Here is a 14,680-nt window from a genome sequence, read left to right as displayed (position 1 = left end):
ATTCAAAATCAATTTACATTGATTGCCCAACTTGAAATTTTTTAATCCGATCAACTAAACGTAATCGATTTAACCAAACCTCCCAATTGATTAATCAAATTAATCAAATCAATCAATCTAAATTAATCTAATTTTGTTAGATAACTCGATTAGATCGATTTTAACCAACTTTTTGCGCACCTGCTAGTTAATAGCAACAAAACAAAATTTCCTGTATCATGTTTACTATCAGTTTGAGGCATTGGCAAAAATAGTCTTGCAATCAAGTACCTGACTTCCAAGTGAAAGCTTTTCTTGCCAAATGATTGGCAAATCCAGTATCCACAACCCAGTATACACACCGACTTCCAGCGATAAGATAATAAAAAGCTATGCATTCCCTTCTTCTTCTTTTTTTTCTAAAGAAAGTTGATGGATGGTATTAAGCGAAATTCATCAGGAACATATTCTGTTGTAACAGCAGACAGCAAATATGTCAACCACAAGAGTCATTAGTATGGACCTGAATATCTAATACAGAAAGCATGCTAGTCACTCTAGTACTGCAAATACGAAACAATCTTCGATCTCACATGGCGTAAAAGCCACATCAGCTGTCAGGCAATCTCAGCTGTGCCACTTCAGCAGGCGGTCGTAAAGTGCAAACCATCTCTCTTGTTTTGCCAAAGTAAACCTGCAATACGTAGATGTTCTGAACTTAGAGTACCATCTGCTTGATTGTCAATATCGAAAACATGCAAAGGCAATTGAAATCAAGAAAGTAGTCAACATACCTGATCCAATGAGTTCCGGAGCTTACCCTCCATTTCTTCTATCATCTTTCCCATGTTACAAAGATGACCATCAGCAACCGCGAGGTTCATATTCATCTATGGACAAAAATAGTTTTAAGGTTAAAAAGGGAGTTTAGACCCTAATCAAGAACTTATAAGATGAGTGCATAGACACAGAAAGTGTGGTCAATAAGTATTACGCTAGCCATAAATACATTAATCAAACAAGAATCTACGCTTTTCAATTATTTTTTGTATAGGAACCTATGCTTATTTCATGACATATCAGTATCATCATGAAACAAATCCATCTTTAAAACTCCACATTTTTGGGGGGCAAGAGGAAACCAAAAAGAAAGCCTTCTTGATAGAAATGACAAGAAGAACTAAGCATTCTGCCTCCCCCTGTTCCACTCTGGGAACAAACTTAAAAAATAAATTTTAATAATCTATGGAATAATGACCCAAATAAATTGCAATCATATTTAACTTTAGTAATGCAAAGCCCAAGCAACTTGTTCTCAAAAAGTTTCTTCTGCTGTATTCTCCTCTTATTTGTACCACGGAGGCCTTGTTCTTTTATTGGATTTTTGGGGTAGCGGGTGGGCAATGTGGAGCTGCAGTCAAGCTGTTGCCTTTACCCCAAGTACAGAAGGAGCACAAGTGACATTCAATTATTGTGAAAACATCTATAATAATTAGGCAAAATAGCATTCTCAATCCTAATTCAGGTTACATCATCCTATTTATAAATGGTGCTGTGGAAGCAACACCTAGGACAAGTACAGGATTTTAGATGGCCATCACTAGTTATGCACCTGTTTTCTAACAGATCCAGAAAATCATTGCCTGCGATGTCCAAGGTCATTTATTCATTGAAAATTGGGGGTCAAGAAACTCCAGAACCCATTCCTAGTTTTTCCAAAAAGAAAAGATGATACTGTACTTCTCCATTTTTACACCACTAAGTGATAATCAAAAAGTAGAAAAAGTGTCAATGAACCACTCTCAATAAACATAAAGCTGTATTCTCCAGCAATTTATTAGCTTCCCACTAGGGAAAAGCTTACTTTTCATTTTATAACAAAATCCCAGTACCAATTACCTGTCGTCTTAGTGATCCCGACAAACTGAAAGTGCCTGATGACTCATCATCTGTAGTCAAAGACAGCATAACTGTGCTGGTCAAGCAATATCGTGTTGTACCTTCCTCTTCAGGTCCAACCTATTTCAAAGGTTAGCATTGCAGCATGAGTTAAAGAATTTATTAACAAAACTTACTGTCCATAGAGGAATAAATGGGTAAACAGAACATAAAGGTTTGAGATAAGAATGAAAGTTTTATCCCTAATTGTATCAAGACATTGAGGTCACCTCTATAACATGTATAGCATCCCAAGCTCCCTCCTCCAAACAACCTCTTCGTCCATGCGCAGTCTTTGAGCCATCTTTCTCCAAAAATAATGACAGCAAATTAGTAGAAGTAACAAAGCATTGGGTTACTGGTTTTATTTAGATTAAAATTAAGCTGCTTACCTTTCTTTATCAAAAAGCAGGCTACAAAACCTTCATTGTCATCTTCCCACATATAGACAGATGAAATGCCACCTTCATAATACCTATTGTTTTTTTGGTTAAAATAAACAAATGAACAATAAATGAAGCAAATATTGCCTAGTATAATTGCACCAAAAATCCAATTTGACTGAGTTATGCCTTAAAACCCCTTGTCCAATGAGAGATAGAAAAAAGGTAAAACAAGAAGATATTTGAAATCAATTTTAATCAAACCAATGTTAAAAGAAAATGAAATAAACCAACTGTAGCACGAGGTAAGTAAGAACCTCACTGGTCACGATAGATTGCAAAGATATCATTAGCTTCAATTTCAAGTTTCCTCAATTCTGAAGATGGATAAGGCGCATCTTCCAACGGTGGATGGTACTTATTTGACCAAGGTGATCTACAAACATTAAAATTGCACAGAACAGAGTCACAAATTGTGTTGCTTACAATGATTTTTAATAGAACACAAGCCATTCAGCAAGTGAAAATGAGCTTAACATGTAACTCAAAACAAGGCCTTAGCACAGCCTATGAGACATGAAACAGAAACAGCAGCAATTGAAGTAAGCATGATTTGTGGCTCACATGGTTCCCTACCAGAGCAAACAGAGAGAGCACTGACTTTCAAAAAACACTCTAATTCTGAAGCTAGTGTTGGTATTAAAGTTCACATGCGCAAATTTATATCATATGGTTAATGAACATGCAAATATATACACACACAAAGACACAGAGCAGAAAGAGGAAAAGAGAGACGACAGTGGCATAATTCTTATATTATATAATGTTTATTCAAAATAGGCATCATGGTGACAAGTGCAGGTGCTCTGGATTATAGGTGCATGCTTCTTCTATGACAAACACTTTACAACGGTTTTTCTATGGATATTTTGGGGGAAAGTGCCCCAGGAGTGGCAAACAACTGTACACCCCCATTCAAATCTAGGAATTAAGGAAAAAAAAAACTCCAGAAGATTATTAGCATAGCCATTATTTTCTTAGGCAAGATCATGGTGATGATTAGGCTACAAAGGGAGAGGGAAAATTATTCATGGTATAACTTACAAATAGATAAATTAATCAGATATGTAGAGCTACCTATATGAATCAGCATCTCTGTTGTATTCACACAAAATGAACTCCTTCCCATTGTCCACATCACATAAAACCTGTTTGCATGGAAAATACAAGAACCTAATCAATTATTCATCCATATTAAGGGTACAAAACTCATTTCATGTTAATAAGTTTCCAATCATACCAAAACTTAAAAAATTATTGGTAACAATTGAATTGTATTTGACAAGTTGGTTGGTATGAGGACACCATAAACTCAACTGCTAGCAACGGAAAATTGAAAAATCCCAGTAATGGATGATTATATAAGAGATTAAAACCCAAACAGCAACAATATAAGTTAATTGATTACAGAAGAGTGCAAAACAGAAAACTGCTATCTCCATAAATTAAATGAAGAGCTAAAAGTGAAACACTTATTGTTCATACGGCTGCACTCAAGACTCAAATGGCCAACCGATAGAGAGTTTTACTCTCACATCACATCATGACACCCCATTTAGGTAGATCAAATTGATTTCCATTTCAGATGCAGATAGACATTTGACCTTGTACTCATTGATGAAGGAGATAAACATATAAAGAGACTAGCACGTATTGAACAAAACAATGGATTTGGTGAAAGTAAAAATTGAAGTGAAGTAGGGGATCTATAACATGACAATTTTTATGAACAACGCATAATCACCCTTTTCTCATGTTCATAAGTCAAGGCCACTACAATGAGGTTATAATGCGGAGCTATCAAGCTGGGATATCTCTTGGAAAACAATTAGGCTCGTGCATTGGTTAGAAAAATGAGGAAGAAGAGAAAGTACTCAATTCCAGTATCTGAGTAACTGAATGTCACACGCAATCAAGGTCCTAAAAAACTAAAATCCCAATACAACTAAACCCTAATCCTATTATTTGGTCAAACTGCTCAATTCCTCTTAGTATATGAGAAGAGAAAATTAAATTCTTCTCAACTGAGCTATAACATAATCTTTGACAACCAATGGCCAAATACACTTGTTTCACAGCTTTGAGAAATGAAGTAATGAAAACCAAAATGAAGACATGCACTGTTTCAAAAGATTTAAACCACTGCTATGACTTTGAACTAGCACACAATGTAGGTTGCAGATGTGATACACTAACATTCAAGGACTTCTTTAGAAACAGACAATTTTTTAAGTCTTGTCCAACAGTATTTTTCCAGCTCTTTTTCGCTGGATCTTAACAAAACAATTCTCTCATAATAGCCATATAAACATAAAATCAGGCATTCTGATTTTAAAAAAAAAAAGTTAAATATTTTAATTTTCTAAAAAAAGAGTTTCCAAAGCCACTTTTTGCATTTTATTTTTCTTCTGTGGCTAACGTTGCCTAACTTTTTAATAATTGTTCGCTTAAATCTCAAACTTCATTATCAAATTTTTGCAAGTACATTTTCCCTCAATCGATTTTAACAGAAAACTCTCTCTTAGCAATGAACCCTAAAAAGGACGATAATGTTAAACTTTTACTCCATTCCTAATCAAGCAAACACATTATCAAGTCATTCTCAGGAAAAGAACAAAAAACCTAGCAAATACTCGATTTCAGCAAGATTATGCAGCGAAATCTCCAAAAATGAAGTAAACACAGAGAGAGAGAGAGAGAGAGACCTGAAGAGGGAGATCGACTTGAGAAAGGAGATCGGAGGAGTGCTGAGGCAAAAGGCTTAAAAGAGCGGAGAGCGCTGTCTCCGAGTGACGAGGCGGCATTCTTCTCATTAGTCCCATCGCTGCCTCCATTTGTTCCTTCCTATTTCCCCTCCCAACTGAACTAACAAACAACAACCAGCACTTACTATTATACAACCCCAAACAGAGGAAGGGAAAGGAGATTTCTTTTCTTTCTTTGGTTAGAAATAGAAGAGAAAGGCGATGTCAGTAGTATTTGATTTTGACAATTGAGGGAAAACACAAAATGCAAAGAGAAAAAAAAAACAACAAAAACGAAAGAAAGAAGCGCCTTGTTTGATCCGAGTTTCCCTCGCGGGAACCACCACTGTGTATACAAAACTCTTCTTTCCTTTTATTTTTTTACCCTAAAAAATTGGGACCATTATGTTTCACCGGAGGATATAAAATAGGTAAAATACCTTTATTATTATAAGTTTTAATTAAAACTATACAGAGAATCATTAATTTTTAAAATAAATATTTCATTTCAAATATTTAAATGATATTAATATTAAATACAAAATATCTAAAATATTTTTTTTATTAATTTTTTATTTACAGGTTAATTGACAATGCTTCTTGCATCGACTAATCACCAAGAATCCTAGATTGATGCTCTTTGAGAGTATTGGAGCCTCAATCAGGCTCTCAAAGGAAGCACTAGATCGAAGCAGCAATGCTCTCTTCCCATTTTTTTAAATTAAGAAAAAATTAATAAAATTATATAATAATAATTTTTAAAATTTAAAAAATATTTTTTTAATATTACCACATCATCAAATTAACAGAAATATTAATAATTGATTATTAGCTGGATCTATATATTCAGTGAAAATTTTTTTAGGATAAAGTGTCTATTTTAAAAATTAATAGATTTTCATGTAATTTCGATTAAAATTTAAGAAAATAAAAGTATTTTACTCTATAAAATATAATAATTTTGTTTCTATTTTACAGTATTAATAACAAAGCATACTATTTTAAAAAAATTAAATTATTTCAAAAAAATTATTATTTTTTACGTTCAATCAAGTCTCTTTTTTTTTATTGTAAGGTCAAATAAGTTGTTTTGACAAATGTTTCATTAATTATCATTAATTAAAATACCATTTGTCATTTTATTGCTTACGAGATATTAACATAAAAGGTAAAAATGTTATATGATCATATCATCATACTACGTCATTATCCATCATGATATATGAGCATGTAACATTAGCATCACATGACAAGGAATGATAAGTGCATTTTGACTAATTAACAATAGTTGATCAACTATTACTTATAAAAGTTTATTTGATTCAACGATAAAAGTATATAAGCTTGATTATGCCAGTATGTCACATTAATATCACGTGACATAAAATGATAAGTAGTATTTTCACTGATAATAATTAATCAATTATTAGTTATAAGAGTTTATTTTATTCAAAGATAAAAAGTATATAAGCTTGATTGAATATAATAAAAAAGTAAAAATTATTTAAATTTTTTAAAAACAAATTTATGCAAAAAAAAATTTATTTATATTATACTTAATTTATCAAAATAAAAGAAGATTTACCATGAATAAGAAGGGACTCTAATTCCAAATATAGACCAGACACATGTGACACAAATAAAGTAATTTCATGTGTCAAACTCGAAGTAATCATATTCCCAAGCCGAAGTTGGGTAGATACATAAACAGATTCATGTAGGCACCTAGTTTGAATAGGCATATTTCACCCGCATTTAAACACTTTTGTTTGATTATGACCCATTGCTTTATGTTATCATCCCATACTAATCAATAATCATTCCTTGTTGCTATAAAATTTGAACATGGTTGGTTGGTAATTTTGGAGGGGATATGGACATGATTCCTACAAATATTGGCCCCTCCCCCATCTAAAACAAAAGAGGGTTAGGTGGTCTGGCCCTTTTGAGAACCCTTTCCTTTAGCTTTTTTGGTTCTACTTTTTGTTAGCCATGATGAGGTATGAGAGGCTGATTGGAAGACACTTCAGACATTCACAGCACAGCCAAGCAAAGAGTTGGGAGAGAACTGGAAACAAAACTTTTGTTTGTGTAGGCTGGAAGGATGGGCTAGACCCACAAGCAGCTCCCCTACAGTTGGCCAATATGATTAGCACCACGACCCCTGGTTTGGTTATTTGCTTCTGACCTTTAAAGCGTAATACCTCAAGCAATTGATTTAACTCTACTCTGCCCTTGGGCCTAAGGTTCCGAGGGACCTATGGGTTGCAGGAGAATGATGATTGCTTCAAGAGGAGGAACAAGCCACCTTCTTGATCATTCCCTCATTCAATAAGCTCTGGTCTGAAAATTCAAAAGCTGTTTCAGCAATACGGATCAACAAACAAACAGAACTAAAACTCTGATAGAAGTAATCAAGTTGAAACTTGGTTTCTGCACTACTTGCTAAGGGCAAGCTGCTCAGAACAGCCTCATGAAAAGTTGCAGGTTGAAGCTAGTACATGTCTGACATTCATTTTCCAAGTGTATATTTAGTGATTACCCAAAATCCACACATAAAACCACTGGATAACTCAAATGTTTCAATCTCGAATGGTTGCCAATATCACAAGCTTTTTCTTCATTTTTTCTGAATAAATTGTGGCATAAAAAAATCAGTATCCTACATGCAGTATGAGTCAAAGAAACGAGGTGCATTTCTGTGTGTCATGTACCTAACCTTGCATCTTCAATTCACATGATTGAAGGACCAATGGTATCTTTAGAGCCATAGCGTTCTGAGGCTTTCTTCGTGTCTTCTCAGTGTCCAGTAATGCATCCATCACCTATACAAAATTGACTGATCGATCACTTGACGTGGATGTAATGAATACCACAGAATCAAAGAAGCATCCATGCCACTCTGGCTACTGAAATCTATATGTCTCTTTCTGTCAATTTGTATTTAAGTTTGGATTAAAGCCTCTGTGTATACGTCTAGTGTACTAAAATGATGCCAACAACTTATTTACAACTGAATCTTATCAGATCCCAAAAGCAGTTCAATAACCTCGAAAAGCTGAAAACTAAATATTCAAATAAAGTCTTTTTTATTAAACTTAAGAAAAAAATTTTATTAACTTATTAAGGGACATTCATTAATGATTTCTAATTCATTATTTTTATTATTTGTAAAAAATTTATCAAGTACTCCTTTTAAAGATTGTATTAAACTTTCAACTCTTCCTTTTTTTTAAGCTTTGAATAACCATATTTATATTTTTGATTTGAGATATTCAAATTTCTATTATGAAGTACCAAAAAGATTTAGTTATTGTAATTATCTTATATTTTTGAAATGGCTAATATAAAATCAATATTCGAATAATCAAAAGTCTAATTCAATAAAATTTTGCTTTCCATAAAAAAAAATTAATCAAAATTTCTAATTCAATATATTAACTATTACATAAAATAGAGACAATATAATAATACAATATAAACTCTAAATTAAAGTAAAAAAGTTTGCAAAGATTAAAACAATAGTACTTAATTGTTGAATATTTATTAAAACAACAAATGAGGCTCACAACTTTATGAGGATACTTAAATAATAGACTTTTTATGTATTTTTTGGAGGAAATTGAAGGTAAAGAAGAACGAGCAAATGAAGAAAGAAGAATTCAAAAGTAGATATTATAAATTTTTAAAAAATAATTTTATATTTAAGGAAAACATAGTTGTTTGGGATCATTAAATACATATCACTATTAGTTGATTGAAAATAAGTGAAATAGTTGAGAATTAATAGTATTGTGGGAATTAAGAAGTGATGACAACTTAAGATTTATTAGACATATAATTAGAGAAGTGAGGGAATATGACGTTTTATTAATCATCTTGACTTTTACATATTCATAATGGGAAATAAGATAAATAGTTGAGAATTAATAAGGATATGGAAGCTGAGAGAAAATAAATATTTATTAGGCACTTAATTTAAGAAGGGAAAGAATAGGTAGATATTTTATTGATTATTTTAATTTTATATACTTTTAGCATAATTTTTTATGAATATATATTTTAACATAATTAATTATATTTTTATAAAATTATGAGACTTATGAAAAATTGAAACCTCAAGCAAGAGCTTTGGTGGCTTTATGGTATAGCTGGCCTCATCTAAAAACTTACTTATAAATGAAACTTATCTGATTAGTTCCCTTTATAGTGCTTTTAGCATGGTTATCAATATTTAGAGTAACTTTAAAGTTTTGATTCAATCTAGTTCTCTTTGATTTTGTCTAAAAGCTTATTCATCAATTAGAATCATAAGAGTTGAGTTTTTAAGTGGAAATGAAGTATTGCACTTATTTATGAATATGTGTGTTCTAAAATATATTAAGAGCATTTTGACAACATTTGATCTACTATGATATTATGAGTTATCTTTTGAACTCTTTTAAAATTATTAATCAATAAAGTAGAATTTTGAAGTGGTTTATGTACTTTCTAGACCATTTTAATAGAAGTTGACATTTAAACCAAAATAAATCTAACAATGATACATGATTAGCCATTGTGCATTTTGAATAAGGTTATTGTTACATGAACAAATATATAAATATATAAATGTCTTTTGGCCTCTTTCGAATCATCTAGTGCACGAACAAGGTGTAAGATATAAGGACCTTTGGCTAGTTGTTAAGTGTAGTTTATGGGAGTTTGATTCATTTAAATGCCTCAACATGAGTTTGAACTTCGATATATGATATTTGTCACATCTCATTCTCTAGAGAGATTGTGACCATCGCTTGAAGATGATACATATTATTTCTATATATTCATAAACTTAAGTTTTGGTCTCACCATTCAACTCTCTTTAATTTTACTACCATTACCATCTCTCTGTTTATTTCTCGATATCTCATTATATCATCATCGATCTACAAATCAAAGAGCATAACATGAAAGGTAACAATATATTTTTGGATTTATTAATTTATATCACAAAACCATTTCTTTATCTATCTTTCGCCATCTCGTCATATCATCGTCGATCTATAGACCAAAAAGCATGGTATGGTGACTAACAATATGTTCTTGGGTTTATTGATGTTGAGTGTTTTAGTGATTCAAGTTTGGTAGAACTTTTCTTAGTGTATAATAAAGTTATTCATGCTTTGGTGTGTAACATCAATAGGAAGAAGAAAGTTTTGGCATGTAATAACTAGTGCTAAAGCTATGGCATTGGCATGTAACATCTGATGCTGAAACTTTGACTTTGGTATGTAACATTTGGTGTTAAAGTTTTGACCTTGGCATGTAACATTTGCTGCTGAAGTTTTGGTGTGTAGCATCTTTTACTGAAGTTTGCAACATCTGTTTAGGCTTGTAATGTCATTTTGTTTTTCTTTTCTATTATTAAACATGACGTGTAATTTATTTCTTTGTATATCATGACAGTATAAACTCTTGAAGTTAAAATGTTTAGCAACTTTTTTTTTTCAAATGTAATAATATTTTTTTGAACATAATATGTAATAACAACATTTTTTAAATAGAGCGTGTAACTTGTTTTCTATCTTTGTATTTCATTAGGACATAAGCTCTAGGAGTTAAACACCTTCATGATAAAGATAAAATTTAAAATAAAAAAAGAATTTAGCATGAAAATGAATACATATTAAAAAATTATTCAAGGTTAGAGATGAAATGGATTTGAACAAAAAGATAAATATGACGTGTAATAACATTTTTTAAATATGGCGTGCAACAGTATTATTTTTAAACATGACATGTAACTTGATCTCTATTTTTATATTTCACTAAAATATAAACTCTTAGAGTTAAACAACTTAAATATAATGTGTAATTATTTTTTTTCAACATAATATATAACAATATTTTTTTTTGAATTTTCTGGGCTGGTTCTTTTGTTGAAGCTCTTATAGCAGTTGCTTACTACTAATACATCCTTAGGGCTATAACTATCAAGGCTTTGGGATCTTTTTGCAACAACCCCGCCAATTAAAGAAAAAAAAATAATTCATTAAAAAATAAAATAGCTTTGTCTTCACTTTTTTTTTTTCCTTTTTCTCCATATGTTCGTTTGTATGTATGAGAGGATGATTATGATGATTCTTTTTTTTCATCTTTCATTTTTATACTTTAACTCTTTTGTTGTTAGCTTTTGCACCTCTGTATCATTTTTCTTTAGTAGTGATGGTGTTGATTTTTTATTTTAAAAAAAATCATTTTTTTTTTAAAAATCATTTTTTTTTTTTGCACTTGAATACGAGGAGTTTTCATTATAGATAATTTTGTTTAAAAATATTTTTTTGATTAAAAATAGTTCAAATTAAAAAAAATATTAGTTTCAAAAACACCTTATCATTGAAAGTTTTAAAAAAAAATCGTCTCTTTTATTTATTTGTGTAAATTGAATGTTCACATTTTCGTTTTAGTCCGTTTAAAAACTATGTTTAGGTACTTTCTTCTTTTAACACCTATGACTCTTTATTTTTCTTTGACATTTTTCGACGTTAAAAACTTCTATGATTTATCAATGCTATAAAAAATTTTACAAAAAATTAAGTACGCTAAAGAATTTATCAATTCTTAATGTCTTGTTAAGTAAAATTCGGACATTCAATTTCATTTTTACTTTTTAATAATTTTATAGAAAATAAAAGCAAATATTAGGTAACAAGAAGTAACAGAAATAAACCAAACAGACAAACTCATAAACTATTAATACATTTTTTTTTTAATTTTGTTTTTGGCAAGCAAATATGCAATATTATTGCATTTATTTCTACCCAAATGCATGCCATCATAGTGACATCACTTAAACAATTAACCACGCTAAAGAAACAGAACCTAGGAAATCAGGAGAACAGGGGAGACTGATGCTCGATTGCTCATCACATTGAGACGTAAGTGGTCACCTGCTTAAGTTGCAAAGACAGTGGGAGTAAAGCGTGCAACTGGAACACACTCTAGATCCTTTGCCCTGGGAGCCGTAAGTCCAGGCCGTTCAGACATGTCAACACCATCTCCAGTCTTGGAAGTAGCCGCAGGCTTCCAGTCAAAGCACTGAATCATGGCTGCCAAAGTGGTGAGCAGCTCCTGCATTGCGAAAGAAGCACCAGGGCAGCCCCTCCTCCCAGTACCGAAAGGCAACAGCTGATAATGGAGGCCTCTAACATCTATAGGCCCTGAACTATGATCTCCCTCATAGGATTTCAGGAACCTCTCAGGCTGAAACTTCAACGGATCTGCCCAGACCTTGGGATCCCTTCCTATAGCCCAAATGTTTACGAACACCAAACAGTCGGCAGGGATGGTGTATCCCTTAATTTTGCATGATTGGATTGATTTTCTGTTGATCATCGGGACCGGTGGGTGAAGCCGAAAAGTTTCCTTTATGATGGCTTGGATGTATTGGAGACGAGGACTGTCAGATTCTTCTACCAGCCTGCTTGTTCCCACAACTATATCAATCTCTTTTTGAGCTAGTTTTAGTACTTCCGGGTTGTTGATGAGCTCTGTCAATGCCCATTCAAGTACAATTGCTGTTGTATCCGTACCGGCTGTCAAGAAATCCTGGACAAGTCACAAGTGTAGTAATGATCAAAATTGGCAATTATAAATATAACATTCTCACTATCTTGGAATATTAGCTATAGTCAAATATTATAAATAACGAATAAATAAATAAATAAGTAGTATAATAAAATATTAGCAATAATCAAATGTGATTCCAATTTTATTCGAGAAAAAAAAAGAAAGGTGATCCCAATAAAGTTATTAATAAGATATAGTAATCAAGGTGAGAATAGTTAAGGCCATTGAAAATTAGAGATGCTAACCAAAACTAAGGCCTTGATGTGATTTCTGGTTAATTGCATCTCCGAGTTATCATTTTCCAATACATCAAGCATCATGTCCAGAAAATCCTTGACCTCATTTCCATTGTCTCCTTGGTCACACTCTTTCTTTCCTTTTCTTACTTCCTCGCGATCTCTTATGATCCTCTCCAACAAAGCGTCATACCTTCTATGTATGTCCCTAAATCTCTTTCGGAATCCCTGCAGATCCCAGTTTTTGCAAAACCATATGCTGTCTGAGATGTTGAACTCTCCGAAGATCTCAGTCACCTCCCTCACTAGAGCTCGAACCCCATCGGCGGGGTTTCCGCTCCCCGAGCACCTCATGCTCAGCATCATCTGTGATATGGTGTCGTTGGTTAGTTTCAACAGCTCTTGAGTTACATTCACACTCTCGCCTGCTTTAGACTTGTCAAGAAGAAACTTAATGAAATGGTGCAATTCCTTGGTCCGAACGGGAAGAAACTGGCTAAGAGTTCGGTTACCTAGGAGCTCATAGGTGCTAAACTTTTTTATGAATTTCCAGTAAGGTCCGTAGGGTGCAAAGGCAAAGGAAGAGTCGTATGTAAGGTGGGTAATGGCAGCGGTGTGCATGCGGGCGGCGAATGCCAGCTCGTAAGTTTTGAGAAGCTCTTTTGCAAGCTCTGGGTTAGAAGCCACGACGCACCCAATAGAGCCAAGACGGAGATACATTAAGGGACCATAGCGGCAGGAGAACTTGTGGAAAGTTTGATGAAGGAAGGGGCCGAGGAGGTGGAGGTGGCCGATGACTGGTAAGGCAATGGGGCCCGGGGGAAGCTTGGGACGGTTGTTGATGGAGATTAATATTGTTTTCACAAGAAGAAACGACGCAATGTAGAGGGTGAAATACGATAGAAGTTGAAGCATCATGGCTACCTCAACTCAATGACTGAAACAGAGAGTTTTGGTGACAAATTTTCTCAACCCACAGGATTTTGCCTACGTTGTCTTCACAAGAACCTCGTATATATTTTGACATCCTTGCAAGGGTAAAAACGAGAATGCATAAATATTCTCTACCTACCACTTTTACCTAAATTCTCAAAATTAATGTTCGTTTTTCCATTTGCATTGTCCAACTAAATTTTTCACTTAGTGCAATTTGTGCTTACCAAAAGTGAAAACATTACAAAAACGTATAATATCTTAAAATATTCAAAAAATTGTAAATATATTTTTATTATTTTATTACATTCAATTAAATCTTTATAGTTTTATTTTGAGTCAAATAATTTTTTATATATAGTGGTCGACTTAGTAAAAATATCATTTGTTATTTTATAACACTACCTATTAACGTGACATGTTAGATATAGCTATGTGATATTTTTCATCCCTTCACATTAATGCAACATAAGTGCCATGCGAATATAAAATAATAAATGATATTTTGAATAATTGATATCAGTTAATTATTAGTGATAAAATCTTATTTGATCAAAATTAAAAATATAGAGGCTTAATTGAATGCAGTAGAAGAATAAATACTTATTTAAATTTTTTTAAATAATTTAAGAGTTTTTTCGAATATTATACCTTATGAGAACCAGGCTCCTATGTATAGCAAAGAAAAACCTACCAAAGAGTATCTACCAATGAAAACATTAATATACGTTAAAACATTTACTTAATAAAATAAAAGCTAAATTCAATCCACACATCTTATATTTTTTTGTCAATTTTT

At 32.5% G+C, this 14,680-nt stretch overlaps 2 protein-coding genes across 3 annotated transcripts; both read right to left on the bottom strand.

Annotated features, from left to right (window-relative positions):
• Positions 1-356: 356 nt before the first annotated feature.
• CPB (Subunits of heterodimeric actin filament capping protein Capz superfamily) lies at positions 357-5,469 on the bottom strand. 2 transcript variants are annotated; one of them, XM_021444433.1, is made up of 8 exons: positions 5,066-5,469; positions 3,438-3,508; positions 2,623-2,736; positions 2,310-2,392; positions 2,148-2,221; positions 1,879-1,998; positions 774-869; positions 357-691 (listed from the first exon to the last, which is right to left on the bottom strand). In XM_021444433.1, the coding sequence occupies exons 1-8, from the start codon at positions 5,192-5,194 to the stop codon at positions 590-592; spliced, it is 789 nt and encodes a 262-aa protein (XP_021300108.1). In that variant the 5' UTR covers positions 5,195-5,469; the 3' UTR covers positions 357-589. The 2 variants fall into 2 exon arrangements, with proteins under 2 accessions (XP_021300108.1, XP_021300109.1); XM_021444434.1 differs by having other exon boundaries at positions 357-673.
• A 6,339-nt stretch (positions 5,470-11,808) lies between these two features.
• On the bottom strand, positions 11,809-13,931 carry LOC110428562 (cytochrome P450 93B2-like). Its single transcript, XM_021444420.2, has 2 exons — positions 12,958-13,931; positions 11,809-12,691 (listed from the first exon to the last, which is right to left on the bottom strand). The coding sequence occupies exons 1-2, from the start codon at positions 13,864-13,866 to the stop codon at positions 12,038-12,040; spliced, it is 1,563 nt and encodes a 520-aa protein (XP_021300095.1). The 5' UTR covers positions 13,867-13,931; the 3' UTR covers positions 11,809-12,037.
• Positions 13,932-14,680: the final 749 nt, after the last annotated feature.

Source organism: Theobroma umbraticum, unplaced genomic scaffold (genome assembly GCF_002168275.2).
Source record: "Theobroma umbraticum cultivar Fairchild unplaced genomic scaffold, ASM216827v3 scaffold_302.0, whole genome shotgun sequence".
NCBI classification, from domain to species: Eukaryota; Viridiplantae; Streptophyta; class Magnoliopsida; order Malvales; family Malvaceae; genus Theobroma; species Theobroma umbraticum.
This window is presented reverse-complemented; position numbering and strand designations above follow the sequence as displayed.

What these genes read in the sequence shown, in the direction of transcription:
- LOC110428562 (XM_021444420.2), bottom strand. Translation starts at nt 13,866, where the DNA reads ATGATGCTTCAACTTCTATCGTATTTCACCCTCTACATTGCGTCGTTT. An exon ending in ACATCAAGGCCTTAGTTTTG is followed by an intron (nt 12,692 to 12,957) that starts GTTAGCATCTCT and finishes TGACTTGTCCAG; the next exon opens with GATTTCTTGACAGCCGGTAC.
- CPB (XM_021444433.1), bottom strand. Translation starts at nt 5,194, where the DNA reads ATGGAGGCAGCGATGGGACTAATGAGAAGAATGCCGCCTCGTCACTCG. An exon ending in AGAGATGCTGATTCATATAG is followed by an intron (nt 2,737 to 3,437) that starts GTAGCTCTACAT and finishes TAATGTTTGTAG; the next exon opens with ATCACCTTGGTCAAATAAGT. An exon ending in CGGGATCACTAAGACGACAG is followed by an intron (nt 870 to 1,878) that starts GTAATTGGTACT and finishes TTTTGTCCATAG; the next exon opens with ATGAATATGAACCTCGCGGT.